This window comes from Talpa europaea, assembly GCF_964194135.1.
Source record: "Talpa europaea genome assembly, chromosome: 15".
Classification (NCBI taxonomy): Eukaryota; Metazoa; Chordata; class Mammalia; order Eulipotyphla; family Talpidae; genus Talpa; species Talpa europaea.
The window spans coordinates 34,316,687-34,333,474 of record NC_140083.1 but is presented as its reverse complement, the minus strand read 5'-3'; the positions used below and the strand labels follow the sequence as shown (position 1 = coordinate 34,333,474).

The 16,788-nt window shown below is 40.8% G+C and overlaps 1 protein-coding gene across 1 annotated transcript in view; it reads left to right on the top strand.

Annotated features, from left to right (window-relative positions):
- KCNMB4 (potassium calcium-activated channel subfamily M regulatory beta subunit 4) overlaps window positions 1-16,204 on the top strand; it is a gene marked incomplete at both ends in the record, with an annotated part of 50,245 nt that extends 34,041 nt beyond the window's left edge. The window contains one exon of the mRNA XM_084255982.1: window positions 16,036-16,204. Within this exon, the coding sequence (XP_084112108.1) occupies window positions 16,036-16,204 (169 nt within the window). The remainder of the gene's footprint in view (window positions 1-16,035) is intronic.
- Between the last annotated feature and the right edge of the window lie 584 nt (window positions 16,205-16,788).

Here is a 16,788-nt window from a genome sequence, read left to right as displayed (position 1 = left end):
GTTGTTTTTTCCTCCTTTCTGTTGGCCAGAGTGAGCCGGCTTTGTGGGTGGGGGAGGGTAGCAGGGTTCTGAGCTTTCCTCTCTTCTTGTCCTCTTTTATGGCAACTTTCCTCTTCGGGCAGTTTGCCAGTCATCTTTTTATCTTCCTGTGTCTCGGTTCTCACAGGGACCTGCCGCTTTTCCTCCCTGTAACTTTTTTTTTTAATGGGAGGACTTATTCGCAGCATTTTCCCACTGCCATGTTGATCCTCTCAATAGTTCTATTTTTCGTCTATTTTATTTTTTAAAGATTTTTAAAATTTATTTATTTATAAAGAACTGGGGTGTAGGCCAGAGGTGTGGGGAGGGTGAGAGGATTCACCAGAGACAGAGTGGGGAGCAGAACAGGCAGACTGACTGAAGTACACTGCTGAGGGGAGCAGTGGGAGAGACAGGAGAGGTCTGCTGCACAATGTGGGTTAGCTCGTGGCTGGAGATCGGACTCAGGCTGTAGAGGTTATAGTGCTGAGACTTAACCCCTAGGCTACCAGGGAGACCTCAAGGTGGGGCATCTTGAAGATCTATTTGAATAAATCTTAATTTGGTGGAGACAACAGAATTTTCGTAGTCACTAGGTTAAAAGTGGGGAGAATAATATTTCAGAATGCGATCCCACCATTTCAAAGGCTCTAAGGCAAGGAGGATGTTGGTGAGTTTTAGAAATTGAAAGACCAGCAGTGGCAAAGGAACTGTGAGAAGGACAATGGAGAGAGTTGATACTGAGAGAGAGAAGCAGACTGGGTTTAGATTCCTCTCAAATGTACTGAGGAGCCAGCGCTGGGCTGCAAGTAGAGGAGTGGAAACATGATCTGACTTAAATGTTTTAACCTTTACTCCAGGGGTTCCAGTCACCCCAGATTACTTTCTGCTTCTCAGGCTCTTATGCCTTCAGACCTACATGCCTTTGCCTCTATCCTGCTGCTCTCTTCTTAGCTGGACACACCTTCATGTTTTTTATTCCTCTCTTCTTAGCTGGACACACCTTCATGTTTTTTATTCCGGAAAATTAGCATACCACAGTGGTGATAGGAGGAGTAAGTATACTGGTAGCCTGTGTGGTCTTGGAAATGCTGCTTTCACTTCCCTTTTGTAAAAGGGGCAAGTAATAAGGTAGGTTGTGTGAGCCCAGCAATAAGAAGGTGTGTGCCTAAGCCGTAGTAATTCCTATAAAAAGACTTCCTTCTAGGGTCATGGGCAGCCTTCTCACACCTCTTCAGGTGTAACTACAACTTCTTCTGCGCTCCCACACTGCTTTGGTTGCTTTTGTCACCTGTTAGATCACCAGTTGAACATGTACTTTTTCCATTTATAGGTTTTGAATTCATCAAAGGTAGCAACCCCGTGACACCAGACCTCTGGTTTCCATTCTCCTTTGCCACTTATTAACTGTGACTTTGGCTAAATTGCAGCTTCTCAGTCTTGGTTCCCTCATCTGTGAAATGAGAGTGATGTAATCCATCCTGAGGGGTTTTGAATAAGATCTCTGTCTGCATAACAGTGAGCACTTAGTAAATGTATGTGCTTTTCCTCTGTTCCCCTGTAAGAGGCTAAATTTTCCAGCTACAATTTCTAACTAGGGTAGAAACAACTAATCAGTGAACAACCTGATTATTCACTGATTGGAGGCTGTGAAGTGTTAAATTAATAAATAGTAGGGATTTTATTAATGAGTAAAGCAATAGAACACACAAAAATAACTAAAAAGAAGAAATTATATAACATTAAATAACATTGATATGTTGTCTTCTGCTACCAAACAGACATATTTTAAAGTTTAAGTTCATTGAAAGTATGTTTATCCTGCAGTATGTATTTTTAAATTAAATCTGTCCTTAGCATTTTAGATAAAGATAAACATAATGGCCAGAGCTAAAATTGAGTAGAGTGCTTTGCAGAATATTTTTTGAAAGCCATTAAAAATAGAAGATTAAAAGCAACCGATTAGAAACAGACGGCTCACTTACTTAAGGCTTTTCTTATCTATAAAACTTGATTTAGACCGACAGGTTAAATAATCTCTAAGATTCCTTTAAGTGCTCAAATTTTATAGCTTTGTGATTTTCTGATTCTGAAGCCTGTACAATTATTACCACTGAAGGTGCCAGATAAAATCCTAATGGTGGAAGAATAAGAAAATTAGCAAAGAATGAAATGGTTAATAGTCTAGAGCCAGTCAATAGAGGAGCAGACAGTTCTCCTACATCAACAGTAATTGAGTTTCATAATGATGACACTGTGTCATAAAAAAAGGTCAAATTTGGCTCCATATACTCTCCTTAGAAGGCAAGGGATGTAGGGCCTCCTTGGTGGCTCAGGTGGTTGAGTGCAGAGCTGTGGAGCTGTCCGCAGCCTCTGCAGTGCCAGTTTGATCCCCGCTGGCCTCGGAGCAACCCACATGGTGAGACAGACCTCTCCTGTCTCGCCCACTGCTCCCCTCAGCAGTGTATTTCGTCAGTCTGCCTGTTCTGTTCCCCGCTCTCTCTCTGGTGAATCCTCTCACACACACACACACACACACACACACACACACACACACACACCCGCCCCGGCACATCTGGCCTGTATCCCGGTTCTTGTATAAATAAAATAAATTAAAAAAAAAAAAAAAACAGAAGGCAAGGGATGTATAATGCATTTTTGGGAAACAGTTTCACCAGTAGTATTGTAATATTTGTATTAGTTTTTATTCAACTTAAAGGAAGATTAAGCCTCGGTTATTTGGAAAATTTGCTTCTGTGAACATGTTCTCCCTCTCCACAAAGTCAGCAATCTCACTTTAAGTACTACAGAGACCTTCCTGCCACAAAATAACTTTTCATTATTCTCTGTGGTGTTGCTCTTTTCCATGTCCTGTATTTCACCCATGAAATTTCTGTCATTTCATTTACTCTTTCATTTATCCAGCAAGCATTTATTAATGACCTATTAATATTGGTTATTATGCCAATATAATATGTTGTATGTCAGGCAGTAGTAGTCAGAGATAATAAGACTATATCTCTAACTTCAAGGATCTCACTGCTTAGTATAGAAGACAAACATGTGTATAAGTAACCAGATGCACTACAGTAAATGCTATACTCATGGATGGATGGATGGATGGATGGATGGATGGATAGATGGATGGATGGATGGATACATGGCTTTTGAGGAGTGGAAAGAGAAAAGCCTTTACAAAGGAAGAATGTGAGTGGAATTTTAAAGAAAGAGTAGGGAGTTTCCAGATAAATGATGTCTAGGGAAAGGGATTTTAGGGGAAATAATAGCATGTTGAGGCCTCTCAGATTTGAAATATCATAGGCCCCCAGAAGAAATGTAATGAACTTCATATGCCTGGAGGGTGCAAGAGGTTGAATCAGATAATCCTGGGCCTCTGTGACACCTGCATTTAGATTTTATTCTCTCTGAGTGTGGAGGAGTGACTGTCATGAAAATACAAGGCTGATGGCTGCAAGGATAGTTGGAGAAAGGGTTGGAAAATGGTGAAGTTGGGAAAGGTGAAGAATTTGGATGATTGAATCAGTGTATACAAGGGATGAAAAGAGGAGCTAAGGGAAGGAAAGGCAGGAATGGACATGAGACTTTTAAGAAAATGGAACCCACAAACTTAGAGATGCACATAATGTTTGATGGGGCTCAGGTTAAGAAGAGAATAGAGTTGGGTGACTCTGAGTTCTGTACTGGGCGAAGGTATTAGAGACAAGATCAACTTCTAGGAAAACTTTTGCTTCCCTCATATAAAAGCAACTGCCTCCCTTTTTCCTACTTTTGTCCTGGTGGAAGAGTGGATCGGTGGCAGGAGTGCAGGTGCCACTCTGTAACACTGAGGTCACGGCGTAAGAAGAGTAGAGCAAAAAGAGAGAGAGAGAATCAGGCTCCTGGCACCATCGTTGAGACACTGCCCTGGCCTGCCTGCTTCTGGATTTCCTGTTGTGTGAGATGGACACTTACATGCTTAGATAAGTGTCACTGAATGCACGTAATCAGTCTGGAAAAGTGATTGGTCTATTGTTGTTGATTTTTGTAGTGTCTGTTCATTCATTTTTGACTTAGAATATTCTAAAAACAGATTTTTTGGAATATATTTAAATGTTGGGTTTAATCAATTGGTTGCTGTGTTTTTCCTTCTTAGTTTTTTATAGTTTGTATTCCTTAGGAAAAAACCTTGTCTTTACTGACAAACCTGTTGGGATACAGATGGGGGAGGTGTGGTAAATGTGCATGAAAACATAAGAATTGAAATTTTCATTAAAATTCATAGGGTAATTTTATTGACTTTTGAATGAATTACTAGATATTAAACTCAAGATTTGGTGAAAATTGAATTTCTAATAGAGCTTTTCTTTTGTTTTTTTATTTGCTCTGCAAAATAGCCTTATAAGCTATTATTAAATAAGACACTGGTTCTGTAGTTATTTTTTAAAGGAACATACTGGTTTTCTCTTTAGCTATCAAGTAGATATATCTTGAGTCTTAAAAACAAAACAGTAAATCGAGAATCTTACCCACATTGAGTCTTTTCCATATACATTTGTGTCTGGCTCCATATTAAGAGAGATTACATCAGAATTGATAGTTCTCTGGTCTCCAAATTAGTATCTTTTTTTTTTTTTTAAAGCAGTGTTTGCTGTGACTTCTCCAGTGTGCTGCGGAATATGTATGGAATCCCTGCTCGTGTTCTTTAGAAGTCTTATATCCAGACAGTTATGCATTACTCTCAAATGTGAGGGTCTGTTTTTTGATGGTTTTTATGCTTACAACTTAACCTAACAACTTTTTTTTTTTTAATTTAAAGATTTATTTATTTATAAAAGCACTGGGTACACTCAGAAGCACGGGAGGGTGAGAGAATTCACCAGAGCCAGAGGGGAGAGCAGAGCAGGCAGAGTGACGAAGTACACTGCTGAGGGGAGCAGCGGGCGGCAGGAGAGGTCTGCGCGCCACGTGGGACCCTTGCCCGGCGGCCGGGGATCGAACTGGAGCTGCAGAGGCTGCAGGCAGCTTCGCAACCCAACACTCAACCGCTGCACCACCATTGAGGCTCAGCCTAACAACTTTCATGATTATGGCCACAAGTTAAGAATTTGACAAGATTAACTCACTTTTCCTTTAAGATAGTTTGCGCAGCCATCTAACAAAGCTCTGATGAAACTGGGTAAGAAAACTACAAGATCCTCAGGACAAGTAGGTCACAGAGCACAGCCTCTACGGTGGAGTGGGGAGTGCAGGGCAGAGCTGTGCACCAGGAGACTTCAGTTCTATCCATAGCCATGTATGACCTTGGGCTACTTACTGAAGTGTTCTTCCCTCAGTTTCATCTTAGATGACATGGGTGCAGAACTGGCTTTTAACACAGGTAGAGGGTCTGTGGAGTTCTGAGACACACATACTCTCCAGTCTGAGACATGCCTTCCAGTCATTTGCTCCACACCAAAGTGAACCCCCTTGCAGTGAAGTTTTTTCCCTTCTCTTTACTACTCTGGTGACAGTAGACAACAAATCGCTGTGAAGAAACCCATTCCATTCCCAAACATTTTTAATTGTCAAGAATCCATCTTGGGAAATACCCAGAACGGGCATATTTCTTGAGACAGAAAGTAGATTCGAGGTGATCAGGGATGGGGGAAGAGGAAAATGGCAGTTACTGCTTCATGGTTATAGAGTTTCCGTTTGGGATGAAGAACAAATTTTGGAAATAGATAATGGTGATGGTTGTACAATAATGTGAAAGTGGAATAAATGCCATTAAACTGTGTATTTAAATGGCAAAAATGGTGAATTTTATATACAGTGTACCGCAGTTAAAAATACTTTATCATCTTGGTTAGCCTATGGTCTCAATGGGATGGTAAACCATGTTACCTGAGTTTTGTGGAAGAGGAAGCAGTCTTTAGGGTCCCATAGCCAGGGAGGAGCTGGGCACAGATATGAACCAGAGTCCTCCAAGTCCTCACTATTGTCACCATTGAGTCTAGACTAGTTCTTGTCTGTGGTGCTCTTCTTACTGTGCCTTGAGCTGTCCTGTGCAGAGGATGACAGAACATTTTTGCTACTGTTCAATATAGAGATTAAAACTCAGTTAATGAGGCCTGATACAGCACTGGCTTTTTTTTTTTTTTTTTTTTTGGCAGCCACAACACACTGTTGATTCATACAGAGCTTACAATTAATCAGATTTGCTCCTCCTACCTTGTCTGTTTCATATCTGCTTCTCTTAAAGCAGGTTCCTCCCACTTTTAAGCTTGTGAGAATGTGTTCTGGATTTAAATACAAGATTTTAAAAGTTAACCATTATGTAAATATATATTACTGTTTTTTTACTGCTCCACTCTCTCATGATTATTTTGAATCTTGGTTCTGGCAGGCGTCATTTATGTCTTCCGTCATAAGATGTTATCTTATTATAAATCAAAGTGACGTCAATCCCCTTATCCAAGTTATTAATAAAAATGCTAAAAAGGACTAGACAGAGATCTGACTGTGCTCTTTCACTGATGGTCTTCCTCTGACCTCACCCAGAGCCCAGAAGAGCCAACACCTCCATGTAAATGCTTATTCTGTTTGAGAAACTGCTCAAGTGCTTTATACATTGAATCTCATTGAATCTGTACAACACCCATACGAGGAATTATTGTCACAATCTTAATTTTATACATGAGGGAACAAAGCAAAGAGAAGTCAAGCAACTTGTCCAATTGTACAGCTAGCAAGCCGCAGAAGCAGAATTCAAACCTATGCACTCATCTCCAGAGTCCACGTCCATTAGCATTTTGCTGCACTGCCGCTGACACCAGCCAGGGTTGCAGCCCATATTGGGATACACTCACATAAGGGACTCTATTAGGTGATCAATGAGGTGGCTATTAGATTCTCTAAGTGGACCATTGGTGACAAAATACTCTGAAACGCTAGACCAAAAGCTCTTGTGCATTTGTATGTGCTGTATCTTCTACCAAGAAACCTGGATGCTAAATTCTCGTACTTTTTTCATATCTGCTCAATGGCAGTTTCCCCAGGCTCACTTAAGTACTCCTTTTTCTTTACCTCTGCACTTTGTACAAATGTCCACTGCATTTTGAAACATAGTTCAACAATGGACAAACAACAAACATTTATAGGGGTAGAGTGTGTTCCTCGCATCTTGGGATGCAGACTGACTGCTGCCCTGTGACAGCCAGCCAGTGAGAGCCCACACCCCAAGACCCGTTCCAGCACCTGCTGCGTTGTCCATGTTCTGCGGATATTGTTGAGTGATTGACTCAAAGAGAGCTGTGTAGCAAGAAAACCTTTTAAAAACCCTCAAATATGCATTTGTAAGCTGTTTTTATGCTTCACATTAAGCGAGGACTAATTTTAACAATGACGGCTGAATCTACTTAGAGAAACTGTAAGATGCCCAGCTTATACCTGTGTATTTTGATCAGCTTAAACTAGAACTGTAAGATGCCCAGCTTATACCTGTGTATTTTGATCAGCTTAAACTAGATTGTGCTGTGGTCACAACCTGAAAATATCAGCCACTCATCACAAGAGTTTATTTCCTGCTTACAGTACAAGCCTGTCTTGAGTCGGAGGCACCTCTGTTGCAGGCTGGTATCACTGTGGGGCCTGGCTGAAAGAGTAGCCCCTATCTGGGACATTCATGCCAGTCTCATGGCAGATGAAAAGAAAACAAATATCCTTAGGAGTACCCAGGCCTATCAATTTTTAGTGATTTTAAAATCCTTATGTTTACTCCAATAATCTGATGGCTTTTTACTTGTATTTTCTCGAATTTTAACTCCTGTGCTTCTGGGCAAGTTAAGCTGCGGGCACATCAAAGAAAAACTTTCAGATTGACTGATAGGATCGTTTTATTAGTTGTTTTAAAAATTCCATTATTATATCACAAGTCATTACTTTAATGTTACGCATAGTTCTCTTTCAAACTTTTGTTCTTAAGCATTTTATCAATTAGGAAAAGAGCTTCAAAACGAATGTAGCTACTTTTACTGTGCACAGTATTTCAATATCTCTTCAATGCACTTTACCAAGAGAAATAACTGCTTACCAGACTACAATAAAATGGAATGTAAAGCTATTATTCATGCATTCTTTACTATATAATTTAGAGGTTAGGATGAATGATTCATTGCTAGCCTTGATAGAAATGCTAGCCTATGTCTGTCTTCCTACATGCAGTAGCAAAGTATATATACTTTACCACTTAATTAAAAAAATAACTGTTGCATAACACATTTCAATGAAGTGGGAAACTTCTAGAATGATAATATTATGAGGTAGCCCTGTTTCCTTTGTGCTTTCATAATAATCAAAAAGACATGCAATCCACATCCCCCCATCCCAATACATTTTTCAAACCCTTTCCTCAGAGCTACCAAAATAATGAAGCTGTACTGGTGCGAGGGAGATATTTAAAAAAATATTGTGGCAACTGACTGATTAGTGTTCATTGAGGATCTAATTACAAGGAATTAGATATAACTTAATCAGAGATTAATGGTGATCTGAGAGTAAATTGTTTGAATGAATTAGTGTGGAATAAACTACAGAATCTTTTTCAGAGCTTTGGAAAAAATGGAACGTCTGGTTTTTGTTTTTGTTTTTTAAAGATTTATTTATTTATGCATACAAGAACTGGGGTGGGGGTTGAGAGGATTCACCAGAGACAGAATGGGGAGCAGAACAGGAAGATTGACCGAACGAAATACACTGCTGAGGGGAGCAATGGTCGAGACAGGAGAGGTCTGCTGCGCCATGTGGGTCACCTCCCTGCCCAGGGATCAAACTCATTCTGCAGTGGCTGAGGGTAGCTTCATAGGTTCCATCTTAACCCCTTGTGCCACCAGGGAGGCCCATAAAAGGGAATGTCTGTTGCTGCTTAGACTCATTTAGCATTGGCCTAACTAGGCCCAGGCAGCTTGTCCTAGTGTGCTAGGTCCCCAGCAGGGACGTGTCAGGAGCAGCAGTGTTGGCACTCTTTGCTAGGAGGGTAAAGCCCCTACGAGGGATGGGACAGGTGAGTTGAAGGAACAGGAACCACTGGTGACAGTAGTTACACACACGTGGGTTGGCTGAGCTAGAGAAAGGTTTTTAAATAACCAAGCAAGGAGAAAAGAAAATAAATTTTGCAGTGACAAAAAAGAATAGTAAACATGATCACTCTCTCTTGGAAATTATCTGAAAATAGTTGGCACGATCTATAAAAGCACAAGCAAATACACATGACTGTTTATGCAAATTCATCTATGGTATTTACAGTTCCAAACAAATATAAATGCCCTTTGAAAGAATTCCCATGAAGTCTAAGATTCTGCCTTTCCTCCACCTTCTCTGCACTCCCCACTTTTGCTTAACTTAACTCTGGGACACGGGATTTTCATTCCCTTCTTATTGCACTAACGTCAACTGACCTCTCACTGTCAGCTTAGCACAGTGGAACGCTCTTCTAGGTGTGTGGACCACTGGAAAAAGGCCAGGCTTTGTGGGCTTGAGCAGATCTGCTGAGACCATGTTTCTTTGCAGGGGGGCTTTTATTTGAGCCCATGGGGAGGTGAATGAACTCTCCTTGCCCTGTCCCCACTTCACTTTTACTAGTTAAGGAGTCCCTGTCATCTTGAAATAACAAGAAAACTCACGAGGAAGATGTTTCTCGACCTCCTTTTAAATGCCACATCTCCGCAGCACACAATATGCCCAGTGTTGTTCAGATGGTGAGAAGATACATTGACATTTGAGGGGGGGGGGATTCCTTACCCGCCCCATTTCCTTGAGAACCAAATTCTGAAGCTCTTGCCAGCCTTCCAAATACCTAATGGAATCCCTGCTCATGTGCATATTTTGGGTGCATCAGTATGTTTGTCATTTTCTCCCTGGAAACAGTTTCTCACACCCACGTTGCAACTGTGTGATCTGTGATTATATCTCCTGCTAGTTTTCAGTGTCCTCTTTGCCTGGAGTGAGGGCTGAGAGCGTGATTCAGCTTGGGGAAGGGATAGAATATAGCTGTTAGTTATCTTTTAGAAATCTTTTGCTATGTGTGAGGTTGCTGTGCTGGGTGTAACCCCTGGTTCCCCTCACCTGAATTAATAGAATCTGAACACTAAGATTTCAGAATGATGGTATCGGAAGGTCTTAGAAGACACTGGCTTAATTTTTAAGCCCTCGGGTAGCATATTTTACTTAACTTCAAAGGGAAGCCTCCACCCTGTTTTTGAAGTTTTTAAGAAAAAGGCACATGAACATTTTGCTCAGGTGGTTCTTTTTTAAATGTTTACAGTCTTTTTTATAAGAATTTCTTCCATTTGGGCATTTGGTATTTGGCTTTGTTGTGCCCAAGATCGGCGGACTCGGCGAGGATAGCCTCCAAGAACCCAAAGACAGCCGATGCAGATACAAAAGGGAGTTTATTACAGACTCGAGTCCGGGCTCATGGCACCTACCAACACAGTGGCAGGTATCGAGAGGCCCGACCAAAGGAAGCAGGGGTTTTTTATAGGGTTACAAGCAGGTTTAAAAAATTAAATCATGCTGGCAGTTACTCATTGGCTACAAGGATGTGTTCTTCAACTTTGTGCAGCAATAATTCTAAGCTGATTGGTCCGGCCGAGATGCTGCTCCAGTTGTGGCAAGTACGCCCTTATTGGTGACTGGAGGGTAAGGCTGGAGTGAGGGTCGAAACTGTTGAAACTATCTCTGGAATGCAGTCATCATTCCCGGGACAGGAAAACCTAAAATTCTAAAATGGCAGTTACACACAAAATGACAAAGCAATGGCTAAGAATACTTATGTCTGGTTCCACATTCCCGCAGCTTCACCAAGTAAATAAGGGAAGGTCTTGTTTTGTCTTCCTCAGTGATGGGGAGACCAATGTCCTGGCTGAGCTTTAGTCCCTGGGGCTTGTTTGGGGGATCCTTTTTCTTTCACTCTATTCTCAGACTTGCCAACTCAAAAGTACTTTTTGATGTTTAAGAATTAGTGCTTCTAGGCCTCCCTGATGGTACAGAGGGTTGAGCGCAGTGCTGTGAAGCTGTCCGCAGCCTCTGCAGTGCAGGTTTGATCCCAGCCTGCTGGTGAGAATCCCACATGGTGCAGCGGACCTCTACTGTCTCGCCCACTGCTCCCCTCAGCAGTGTGTTTCTGTCATCTGCCTGTTCTGCTCCCCACTCTGTCTCTGGTGAATCCTCTCACCCTCCCCACACCTCTGGCCTATACCCCAGCTCTTGTATAAAAATAAATAAATCTTTTAAAAAAAAAGAATTAGTACTTCTAAATAAGTAATTGAAAAACCAGAGGGTGTTTTGCACATTAACATCATGAATCAACATTTCCATTTCCCGAGGCCTTTTCTCCAGGAATAGGCATTGCTGAGGTGGAAAGGGAGCCTAAGAGTCTTCCTTTGTGAACTTAATGGGTCATCTTTAAGCTTCTCCACTTCTGGCTAAAATCTGATTTAATAATACAGTACTGATCTTCAAAAAGGGGGAAATAATTGTATGGAAGAATGTGGGTTGTTAAGTAACAGTTTTCTCATTCTAATTATATTGCACTTGCTTTTTACTGTCAGTTTAAGAGTTTTGTTGTACTTAAGTCTTTTGTTTTTATTAGTATCTATTTCAGATTCTTTTTTTTTAAAAGATTTATTTATTTATGCATACAAGAACTGGGATACAGGCCAGAGATGTGGGGGTGGGGGGGTGAGAGGATTCACCAGAGACAGAGTGGGGAACAGAACAGGCAGATTGACTGAAGTACACTGCTAGGGGAGCAGTGGGCGAGATAGGAGAGGTCTGCTGCGCGATGTGGGTTGCTCACTGGCTAGCCAGGGGTCGAACTTGTGCTGCAGAGGCTGCAGATTGCTTCATAGTGCTGTGCTCAACCCCTTGAGCCACCAGGGAGGCCTCATTTCAGATTCTTGTAAAAAGTAGGTCATGTTATAAATAATAAACAGGATTTGGAGTAAGACTATATATCACTTATTCAAAAGGTCGTGAGAATGAAATTGTTCCTTTATCTTTATTTTTTGGTCATTTGGTATTGCTTCTGGCAAAGGACCTGGTATATTGGACTGACATTGTACCTACAATTTTATGATCATGGTAATAGAGAAGCATTTGTGGACTTTAAAGTAAGATTTCATCAAAATACATAATTCATTATTATTATAATAATGCAGTATGTTTTTTTTTCTCATAGAAATATGGGTAAAGCTAGACTACTAAAAATCTTCCAGAAGTTACTGTATACCTGATATGTAAATACCTGATATTATATACCTGATATGTAAATGATTGGTATGCTTATTCTAAGAAGGACTTAATGAGTGCTCTATTGATTCATATAATTTAGCAAGATGAAATAAATTAGAAACATGAAGAAAATAAAACAAAGTATGACAGGTCTGTGCCACAAAACAATCATATAATCTTGCTAGAGATGGGCCAAAATTTTAACCTTTAGCAGCTAAAACTCTGATAAACAAGTATTTGTGATGATAATACTAGAAAGATTTCTATTACCTATTGGATATTGTAGAGAAAGCACTTTGAAATAATCTTACTTCTTCATTGGTACAATTAACCATCATGTCATAATAACAAATTATAATGCATTTCAAATATTTACATGAATTTGTTAAGGAATTTTTCAGTCCATTAAAAAAACAGTTCACTATTTTCTCTTCCAGTTAGCCACAGAAGAAGCTTTGTGAGATGGAAGAAATTTCATTTGTTGTAACAACATCAAAATAAATATATTTTTTACTTTAAGGAAGGTATACACCAGATCTTTGTTTCTTTTATCTGATATGCCTGGGTGTGCTGTGAACCTATGAGTTGCCTTTTTGCCATTTAGAACAAAGGATTCCCTCTGGGCAAATCTAGCATCAGGGTTTGGATTCCCATCCCCTAAGTTTCCCCCAAGTTCCAGACCCCTGCCCCTTTTTTCTTATTCCAGGGCACCTCCATGCAGTGCACATTCCAGACAAAAGTGAGTAGAGGTCATGAAAATAACCTGGATAAAAGAAGCAGTTAAGCAATTTCAGAAATTACTTTGTATTTTGCCTGGGGCTGTGCATCCTCACCAGCACCCACCTCCAGGGGGCGCAACCTGTAACAGTCTTTGGCTTCAGCCCTGGTTACATAAGTAGCCTCATATATTTACACCAAAATTTTATTACTTTGTTGGTTGTTTACATATCTATATAACTTCAGGCGTACAATTTCACACCTCGGTATGTACACAGCCTCACTCACCCTCCGTCAGTACTCTTGAGCCCATGACTTACTCCTTTCCTTCCCCTCCCCCCTCCTTCCTGCTCCCCATTCACTCTGGTGACCAGTTTATTTTTTCTTTTTCATGAAGTCTAAGAATTATTTTTGTTTTGTTGTGCTAGTGTGCACCCTTTGGTTATTTATATTCCACAAATAAGCAAAACCATCAGGATCTGTATTTTACTTTCTGATTGACTTCACTTAGCATAATCACCTCAAGATCTATTCATTTTGTTCCCAAGGGCATTATTTTATATTTTTTTAATAGTTGAGTAGTATGCCATTGAGTATATATATTCCATGATTTCTATTTTTTTAAAAAGGAATCTTTTTTTTTTTTTTAAGATTTATTTGTTTATACAAGCACTGGGTACAGTCAGAAGCACGGGAGGGTAAGAGAATTCACCAGAGCGAGAGCAGGGAACAAAACAGGCAGAAGGACCGAAGTACACTGCTGAGGGGAGCAGCGGGCACAGGAGAGGTCTGCGCACCATGTGGGACCCTCACCGGCGGCCGGGGATCGAACCGGTGCTGCAGAGGCTGCGGGCAGCTTCGGAGCCCAGCTCTCAACCACTGCACCACCAGGGGAGGCCCTCCATGATTTCTATTTTTATATGTATTTTAAATTATTTTTATTTTTTATTTATTTCAATTATTTACAATGTTTGATTTTTCCCCTCAGATATAATCCCCATAAAATTCCCACCACCACATGAACTGTCCCCATAGTCTCTTGTATTCCACAGTTTCTTAATCCAGTCATCTGTCCTTGGGCATTTAGGTTGGCTCCATGACTTGAATAGTGTGGACAGTGCTGCTGTGAACATAGGAGTGAATACATCTTTTCATAGTAGATTTTCATATTCTTTGGGTAAATGCCTAGCAGTGGTATTGCTGGATCATATTTTTAGTTTTTTAAGGTAGCACTATCCTGTTTTCCATAGAGGCTACACAAAATTACATTGCCCCCAATGATGGATGAAGTGTTCCCTTTTCTCTACACCCTTGCCAACATTTGTTCTTCCCATTCTTTTGACTCAGGCCACTCTCACAGGTGTTAGGAATATTTTTTTTTTGCATAAAAACTCTGTAGGCCAGAGTTGCAAGGATGTGAGGGGTGAGAGGATTCACTAGAGACAGAGAGGGGAGCAGAACAGGTAGATTGACTGAAATACACTGCTGAGGGGAGCAGCGGGCGAGACAGGAGAGGTCTGCTGCGCCATGTAGGTAGCTCCCTGGCCGGGGATTGAAATCAGGCCGTAGCAGTGATATCACTGAGGCTTAACCAGAAACATTTTTTTTAATGTCTGTCTTCCTTGAGGAAGTGTATGTTCAGATATTTTGCCCTTTTATGGCCTGCGTTGTCTTTTTTTTGTTGTTAAGCACTTTATATATTTTGGAAGTGAAAATTGCTTGTAAGGCATGTGATGGACAGATGTTGTCTCCCAGTCTTTAACTTGCTTTTTTGTTACTGTGAAGTTTTTGAGGTACAAAACTTTAGTTTGATGTAGTCCTACTTGTTTGTTTTTTGGTGATTGGTTTTCTTGCTGTTGGGGTTACATCCCCAAGTACATCTCTGTGGTTGATATATCACCTATGTTTTAAGTATTTTGTAGTTTCAGGTCTCTTATTCATATCTTTAATCCAGTTTTTTTTTTTAAGATTTATTTATTTATTTATACAAGAACTGGGTACAGTAAGAAGCGCAGGAGGGTGAGAGGATTCCCTAGAGCCAGAGCGGGGAACAGAACAGGCAGACTGACAAAATACACTGCTGAGGGGAGCAGCGGGTGAGACAGGAGAGGTCAGCTGTGCCATGTGGGACCCTCTCTGGCAGCCGGGGATCGAACCGTAGCTGCAGAGGCTGTGGGCAGCTTTGCAGCCCAGTGCTCAACCGCTGCACCACCAGGGGAGGCCCATCTTTAATCCAGTTTTAATTAATTTTGTGTATGGAGTAAAGTGTGGATCTACTTTCTTTTCTTTCTTTTTTTTTTTCTTTTTGGCATGAAGCTATTTCCCCAACACCATTTTTTGCAAAGCAAGAACAAGTAGACATATCGCTAAGATTTTGCAAAATGAATCAAGAAAGTGGGCCATGGCTTAAAATTATGGCTAATTCCACCCAAAAGCTGAAAAAGTGTATTAAAACCAACATTCACTTGTCACTAATAAAAGCCTTCACATATTGAAACTGATTGACCCGAAGATTGCACCACAGGTCTCTTATTAAACTCAAACAATAGTCTTAACTGGTTTTTTTTTTTTTTTTTTTGTGAATAAAGATCAGTTTGGCCCCATCTAAGTGCTGAAGTCTAGTTAGGGTTTGTTTGAAAGTGTCAACCCATAAGTAATTGTTAGACTTATCCAAGCCACCTTGACCAACAGACATTAAAGGATGAGTGAGAAAAATGGAAGTAACTTAGAGAAAAATGTTAAGCAACTTAGAATGGGGAATATATTTGCATGAGAGATTGCTACACCCTTGATGCTTTGCAGCATATAAATTATATGAGTCTCTGCACCAATTACTTCATTTAAGATCTCAGAATTTGCCATGGCTTCAGAGCACAAAGTACAGTATCTATAAGCATATTGAAGTCTTCACTTTTGGTGATGATTATTCCCTTTGGGTATGAAAACAAGTCGATGCCCAGGTTGAATAGTCTCCAGTGCCTGCCATGGCAGCTGACCACTCTCTCTTTCCTGTCCTCCACTGTCTTGCAGACCAGATGATGTGCTCCTGCATCGCACGCATGATGAGATTGTCCTCCTGCATTGCTTCCTCTGGCCCCTGGTGACATTTGTGGTGGGTGTCCTCATTGTGGTCCTGACCATCTGTGCCAAGAGCCTGGCAGTCAAGGCAGAATCCATGAAGAAGCGCAAGTTTACTTGAAGGAGAGTAGACTTGCGGAAAGCAAAGCACAGAAGCTGGCCTCCCTGGCGCACATCTACCTGCAGAGCCTGTTTCCTGGCGCAGGAGATGGAAGGGGCTCTGAGAGCTCTCTGAGAGGCTTTCTCTCAATGGCAGCAGAAACGGGCACAGCTGGAAGACTGGAAGCTCATAGACTGTGTTCCTTGTATCGTAGCAATGGCAAAAGGGTCAAGCTCTTAGCTGAATGGAGTAACTGTTTCAGAAAATCCTATAAGAAGTAAATTTTCTTTGAAAAGTAACAGTATATACTTGTACAGTGTAGTATACAAACCATTATGATTTATGCTACTTAAAAATATTAAAATAGAGTGGTGTGTGTTCTTTTCTATTTCCTTTTTTATGCTTAGAACACCAGGGTTTTGAAAAGGGGTCTTCTGGGTTTTATTTGATCCAGATCGATTAAACTTTTACTTAGAGACAAGGATTCCTAGACAAGTTTTGACCTCACTACAGAATCTCCAGTTTCCATTATTAGGGTATCTTCTGACTCCTGCTGAAAAATGAAGACTCAGCCATTAACTCAGACTCCAGTCTCCTCTTGTGAC